The 7,148-nt window shown below is 47.6% G+C and overlaps 1 protein-coding gene across 1 annotated transcript in view; it reads left to right on the forward strand.

The window, feature by feature from the left end:
* LOC141077996 (uncharacterized) overlaps positions 1 to 5,656 on the forward strand; it is a 91,298-nt gene extending 85,642 nt beyond the window's left edge. Inside the window, exon 9 of the mRNA XM_073564787.1 lies at positions 5,185 to 5,656. Coding sequence (XP_073420888.1) covers positions 5,185 to 5,603 — 419 coding nt within the window. The 3' untranslated portion in view covers positions 5,604 to 5,656. The remainder of the gene's footprint in view (positions 1 to 5,184) is intronic.
* The last annotated feature ends 1,492 nt before the right edge of the window (positions 5,657 to 7,148 follow it).

Raw genomic sequence — 7,148 nt, forward strand, 5'->3', positions numbered from 1 at the left:
CCACAGAACCAAACACATTCGTTCAAGTGTTAGTGGGGTTCAGCACTGCCAGCTGTTCCCCTGCTGTGGAGATGGCAAGTCTCCTGCTGCCTTCACCTGCCAAAATCCAGTAGGCCCCAGCCTGCTCCTCGCCTAATCCTGGGCTCCAACAGCGTCAGTTGGTGTTCAGAAGTGTCGTCTCCACAGAGCCAAACACATTCGTTCAAGTGTTAGTGGGGTTCAGCACTGCCAGCTGTTCCCCTGCTGTGGAGATGGCAGTCTCTCCTGCTGTCTCCGCATTACAAAGACAGTAGGCCTCTGCCTACACCCTCCTATTTCCTGGGCTTCAACACAGCCAGTTGTAGTTCGGAAGTGCCGTCCACACGGAAAGAGATACTTGCTCCCGTGTCTCAGTGGGGTTCAGTAACGTCAGCTGATCCCCTGCTGTGTGGATGGCAGTCTCTCCTGCTGTAAACTCATTCAAAATACAGTAGGCCTCTGCCTACACCCTCCTATTTCCTGGGCTTCAACACAGCCAGTTGTAGTTCGGAAGTGCCGTCCACACGGAAAGAGACACTTGCTCCCGTGTCTCAGTGGGGTTCAGTAACGTCAGCTGATCCCCTGCTGTGTGGATGGCAGTCTCTCCTGCTGTAAACTCATTCAAAATACAGTAGGCCTCTGCCTACACCCTCCTATTTCCTGGGCTTCAACACAGCCAGTTGTAGTTCGGAAGTGCCGTCCACACGGAAAGAGATACTTGCTCCCGTGTCTCAGTGGGGTTCAGTAACGTCAGCTGATCCCCTGCTGTGTGGATGGCAGTCTCTCCTGCTGTCACCTCATTCAAAATTCAGTAGGCCTCTGCCTACACCCTCCTATTTCCTGGGCTTCAACACAGCCAGTTGTAGTTCGGAAGTGCCGTCCACACGGAAAGAGATACTTGCTCCCGTGTCTCAGTGGGGTTCAGTAACGTCAGCTGATCCCCTGCTGTGTGGATGGCAGTCTCTCCTGCTGTAAACTCATTCAAAATACAGTAGGCCTCTGCCTACACCCTCCTATTTCCTGGGCTTCAACACAGCCAGTTGTAGTTCGGAAGTGCCGTCCACACGGAAAGAGATACTTGCTCCCGTGTCTCAGTGGGGTTCAGTAACGTCAGCTGATCCCCTGCTGTGTGGATGGCAGTCTCTCCTGCTGTCACCTCATTCAAAATTCAGTAGGCCTCTGCCTACACCCTCCTATTTCCTGGGCTTCAACACAGCCAGTTGTAGTTCGGAAGTGCCGTCCACACGGAAAGAGATACTTGCTCCCGTGTCTCAGTGGGGTTCAGTAACGTCAGCTGATCCCCTGCTGTGTGGATGGCAGTCTCTCCTGCTGTAAACTCATTCAAAATACAGTAGGCCTCTGCCTACACCCTCCTATTTCCTGGGCTTCAACACAGCCAGTTGTAGTTCGGAAGTGCCGTCCACACGGAAAGAGATACTTGCTCCCGTGTCTCAGTGGGGTTCAGTAACGTCAGCTGATCCCCTGCTGTGTGGATGGCAGTCTCTCCTGCTGTCACCTCATTCAAAATTCAGTAGGCCTCTGCCTACACCCTCCTATTTCCTGGGCTTCAACACAGCCAGTTGTAGTTCGGAAGTGCCGTCCACACGGAAAGAGATACTTGCTCCCGTGTCTCAGTGGGGTTCAGTAACGTCAGCTGATCCCCTGCTGTGTGGATGGCAGTCTCTCCTGCTGTAAACTCATTCAAAATACAGTAGGCCTCTGCCTACACCCTCCTATTTCCTGGGCTTCAACACAGCCAGTTGTAGTTCGGAAGTGCCGTCCACACGGAAAGAGACACTTGCTCCCGTGTCTCAGTGGGGTTCAGTAACGTCAGCTGATCCCCTGCTGTGTGGATGGCAGTCTCTCCTGCTGTCACCTCATTCAAAATTCAGTAGGCCTCTGCCTACACCCTCCTATTTCCTGGGCTTCAACACAGCCAGTTGTAGTTCGGAAGTGCCGTCCACACGGAAAGAGATACTTGCTCCCGTGTCTCAGTGGGGTTCAGTAACGTCAGCTGATCCCCTGCTGTGTGGATGGCAGTCTCTCCTGCTGTAAACTCATTCAAAATACAGTAGGCCTCTGCCTACACCCTCCTATTTCCTGGGCTTCAACACAGCCAGTTGTAGTTCGGAAGTGCCGTCCACACGGAAACAGATACTTGCTCCCGTGTCTCAGTGGGGTTCAGTAACGTCAGCTGATCCCCTGCTTTGTGGATGGCAGTCTCTCCTGCTGTAAACTCATTCAAAATACAGTAGGCCTCTGCCTACACCCTCCTATTTCCTGGGCTTCAACACAGCCAGTTGTAGTTCGGAAGTGCCGTCCACACGGAAAGAGATACTTGCTCCCGTGTCTCAGTGGGGTTCAGTAATGTCAGCTGATCCCCTGCTGTGTGGATGGCAAAGTCTCCTGCTGCCTACACAGTCGTACCACTACTGATTTTTAACCGTGCTCCAATTAGGCCTGTGGCTCCACTGTCTCTCGTATTTCCCCTGTCCTCCAACCCTGCCAGTTACAGCTCCGAAGTGGCGTCTGCACAATCCACACTTGTTCCTGTGTTACAGGTGTTCAGTCCGATCAGTTAATCCCCTGATGTGTGTCCGGCAATGTCGCCTGCTCTGTCCACATTCCCATTATCGGAATGTGGACAGAGCAGGCGACATTGCCGGACACACATCAGGGGATTAACTGACCGGACTGAACACCTGTAACACAGGAACAAGTGTGGATTGTGCAGACGCCACTTCGGAGCTGTAACTGGCGGGGTTGGAGGACAGGGGAAATACGAAAATCAGTGAATCCACAGGCCTAAGTGGAGCTTGGTTCAAATTAGTAGTCTACAACCGATCTTAAAATTTCTTCAATGCAGCCTAAGCCTGCTCCGTGCTTGTCCCTGGGCTTCAACACAGCCAGTTGTTGCTCGGAAGTGCCGTCTTCACAGAGTAAAACACTAGCTCCTGTGTTTGTGGGGTTCAGTAACGTCAGCTGTTCCCCTGCTGTTTTGATGGCAATCTGTCCTGCTGCCTCCCAATTGACAGCACATCAGGCCTCAGCCTGCTAAGTGCTTGTCCTGGGCTCCAACATCGCCAGTTGCTGCTCATAACTGACTTTGGCACGGGTACTCCCTCCTGCCCAGCTTGGTTCCAGCCCTGCCTGCTGTTTCCGGGAAGTGTCAATGTCAGTTTGCCACCCCAAGTTGCCATGTCGTGTTGCGGTTGGGTTAGCCGAGGCTAGGGTGCCAGCAGTTTAGGTGCTTCCTATGTGGACTGCGGGTTCTGGTAAGAAAGGTTTGTTCCATAGTGCCAGTAGGACAAGCACCCCCTGTAGGACTGTGTGATTCGGTAACTGCGGCCAGCTTGCGGCATGCCAACTTTGCTTTTCAGGGGTAACTTCTGATACCCCTCCGGGTTCCAGCACCGTCAGCTGGTTCTCATCAGAGCCTTTGGCCTAGGTGCCTCCATCTCGGTATCCGAGTTCCAGCAACGTCTGCTGGTCCTTGGTAGTGCTTTGTAGCACAGGTACCTCCTGCTTAGTAACCGGGTTCCAGCACCGTCAGCTGGTCCTCGGTTGTGCCATTGGCTCTTATTCCTTCTGCTGCCCCTCCGGGTGCCAGCACTGTCAGCTGGTCCTCGCTATTTCCATTTGCTCTTGCAGCTTATGCTACCCCTCCGGGTTCCAGCACCGTCAGCTGGTTCTCGTCAGAGCCTTTGGCCTAGGTGCCTCCATCTCGGTATCCGAGTTCCGGCAACGTCTGCTGGTCCTTGGTAGTGCTTTGTAGCACAGGTACCTCCTGCTTAGTAACCGGGTTCCAGCACCGTCAGCTGGTCCTCGGTTGTGCCATTGGCTCTTATTCCTTCTGCTGCCCCTCCGGGTGCCAGCACTGTCAGCTGGTCCTCGCTATTTCCATTTGCTCTTGCAGCTTATGCTACCCCTCCGGGTTCCAGCACCGTCAGCTGGTTCTCGTCAGAGCGTTTGGCCTAGGTGCCTCCATCTCGGTATCCGAGTTCCGGCAACGTCTGCTGGTCCTTGGTAGTGCTTTGTAGCACAGGTACCTCCTGCTTAGTAACCGGGTTCCAGCACCGTCAGCTGGTCCTCGGTAGTGCCATTGGCTCTTGTTCCTTCTGCTGCCCCTCCGGGTGCCAGTACCGTCAGCTGGTTCAAGAGGACAAAGAACAGGAAGACAACCACCAAGATGCAGAACAACAAGAGAGAGAAGACAAAGAAGCATAAAAAAAACAAAGCAGAAGAACATTAAGCATAAGACTAATACTCTGAGCAAATGATATTATCTTATTTATAAGCAGAAGAAGACTAAGCAGTGTATGGGGGTGAGTCCGTTCCTCCTCGTGGTGCCCCTGGAAAAGGCCTGCTTCTGCAGGCCAAACTGAACGCGGACAAATCCTGTTGTAAATCTTTTGTGACAGGCAGAACGGAAGGTGTAAACTTCTAACTTTTCTAGATAACAACTACAGGAATGCCTGACACAAACAAGAATATGATGAAGAAGAATAGGAAGAAGATGAAGAAGCTGAATATGTAGAATAATAATTGTTGAATAAGAAGAATATGAAGAATGTAAGAAAAGGAAGAAGAAGAAGAAGAAGAAGAAGAAGAAGAATGTAAAAAAAGGAAGTAGAAGAAGAAGAAGAAGAATGTAAAAAAAGGAATAAGAAGAAGAATGTAAAAAAAGGAAGTAGAAGAAGAAGAAGAAGAATGTAAAAAAAGGAAGTAGAAGAAGAAGAAGAAGAAGAATGTAAAAAAAGGAAGTAGAAGAAGAAGACATACATGTCTGGCAAAATATAAATGAGGCTAACATAGTCAATATCTTTGTAACTCCTAACATCTTTAAAAAAAAAAGTTTAATTCCTGCTATTCCATTTGATTGGGCTAAACCTCTATGGCTTTAATGTCTCCTCCACCTCCCACAATACATTCTACATTATTCTTAGTTGTTTTTCTTCATGTAGAATTAACCTACAAGGAAAGAAAGGTTTTTTTTTAATTCCGATATTTTGGCCCCATTGACTTGCATTGGTTCCCGGTATCGGAATCGGCGATACCGATACTTTTTTTTAAGATCGGCCGATCCATTCCGATCCGATATTTTCAAGTATCGGCTGGTATCGCTCAACTCTACTCCTAACACAAAGAAGTCATTTTCATGTTCAGAATGTGGGAAATGTTTTGCATATAAATCACTGCTTGTTAATCACCATAGAACTCACACAGGAGAGAAGCCTTTTTCATGTTCAGAATGTGGGAAATGTTTTACTCAGAATTCAAGTCTTGTTACACATCAGAGAATTCACACAGCAGAGAAGCCATATTCATGTTCAGAATGTGGGAAAGGTTTTAAATGGAAAACAAGTCTTGATCGCCATCAAAGAACCCACACAGGGGAGAAGCCTTTCTCCTGTTCAGAATGTGGGAAATGTTTTAACCAGAAAGGGAATCTTGATGAACACCAAAGAACCCACACAGGGGAGAAGCTTTTTTCCTGTTCAGAATGTGGGAAATGTTTTAACCAGAAATCAGATTTAGTTAATCACCATAGAGCTGACACAGGGGAGAAGCCTTTTTCCTGTTAATGTGGGAAATATTTTACTTGAAAATCAACCGTTAATAAACATCACAGACGTCACATAGGAGAGAAGCCTTTTTTATGTTCATAGTGTTGGAATAGTTTTAACCAAAACTGAATCTTCTCAAATGGGTTGTTTCTTGTCATTCCTCATGTTTGCTGACAAAAGGATAAAACTAAACTTTATTAATTCCAAATGTAAAACTATACCCATAATTCACCCCCTGAAGGTTAGTCAGTAGGTGACTAATAGAAAAAACATGTACCCCACAGTTCAGTACATAGGATGAGGTGACGTATACACACTCACTCTCCAACCTCTCATTTCTACGGGTTTCATCGTCCTCAAAGGCGACTCATCAGGAGACTATTTAATATTGACCTATATTCAAGCGAGACTAGACAAAAAAAAACTAAAATCATGTTATCCGAAACAGTCAGAAAACCAGCCACATACTGGCAGATTCCAGACCTCAGACTATATACTGTGTAAGTTTATAAGCCCCTCCAGTGTCAGGAATAGATAGTATGTGACAATACAGTATAATTCTTGTGTTTTTCTCCTATAGGGACTGCCCTAGTTTGGTAATGTAACTGCTGATAATTAGTAGTGCAGACAAATTGTCCTAGACTAAACTCAGTCTTCAGACGGCCCAATATGTACCACTCAGGGAAAATTCACCTGCTCCAAAGATAATTAGCAGCTTCTAACTAATGGCCATGCTGCGGTCTGTCAGGGAATGAGTGCAATATCGTTATAAAGACTAGGGATATGTGCAGTCATAATGTTTGGGGGATCTGTGCCATTATTTAGTATGAATATGGAAATTATCTCTGAGAGGTAAGTGTTCCCTGAGCGGTATATACGGGATTGTCACATACTATCTATTCCTGACACTGGAGGGGCTTATACGAGGGGCGATCCAAAAGTAATGATAATGAATAATAAACACAATGAATATAGTAAAAAAAAAAATTTATTTTTCTACATAGTCTCCTAACAAGTCTATACATTTAGTCCATCTCGTAAACTTACACAGTATATAGTTTGAGGTCTGCGGTCGGCCAATATGTGGCTAGTTTTCTGACTGTTTCGGATAACATGATACATGATTTTAGGGTTTTCTTCGTCTAGTCCCGCTTGAATATGGTTCAGTATTAAATAGTCTCCTAATGAATGAATGATGAATCCAATGAATATTCATTTCTCTTAAGTAGCGGCACACGTGACCGCCGGCAGCAGCAGGAAGCCGGTGGCTGACACTGCGCGCTACTGAAGAGGAATGAATACTCACTGCTCTCTGTGCGCACAGTCCCGGTGAGTACTCCGGCAGCTGAGCTCTGCTTGTGAGCAACGTATGACATCCATGCCATGTGCTGCTTATAAGCATAAAGCACTTGCTGACATCGGAGCAGGACGCTATGAAGGAGCGCCGGGTAGGTAATTGTAATTTTTTTTTATGTTTTCTGATGGGGCCATGCATACCAGGACCGGGATGGGTGCCAATCATACCAGAATAAGGATGGGGCGCTGCATACCAGGACGAGATGG

Source organism: Dendrobates tinctorius, unplaced genomic scaffold (assembly GCF_039654945.1).
Source record: "Dendrobates tinctorius isolate UK_male_01 unplaced genomic scaffold, ASM3965494v1 ptg000489l, whole genome shotgun sequence".
In the NCBI taxonomy this organism is placed as follows: Eukaryota; Metazoa; Chordata; class Amphibia; order Anura; family Dendrobatidae; genus Dendrobates; species Dendrobates tinctorius.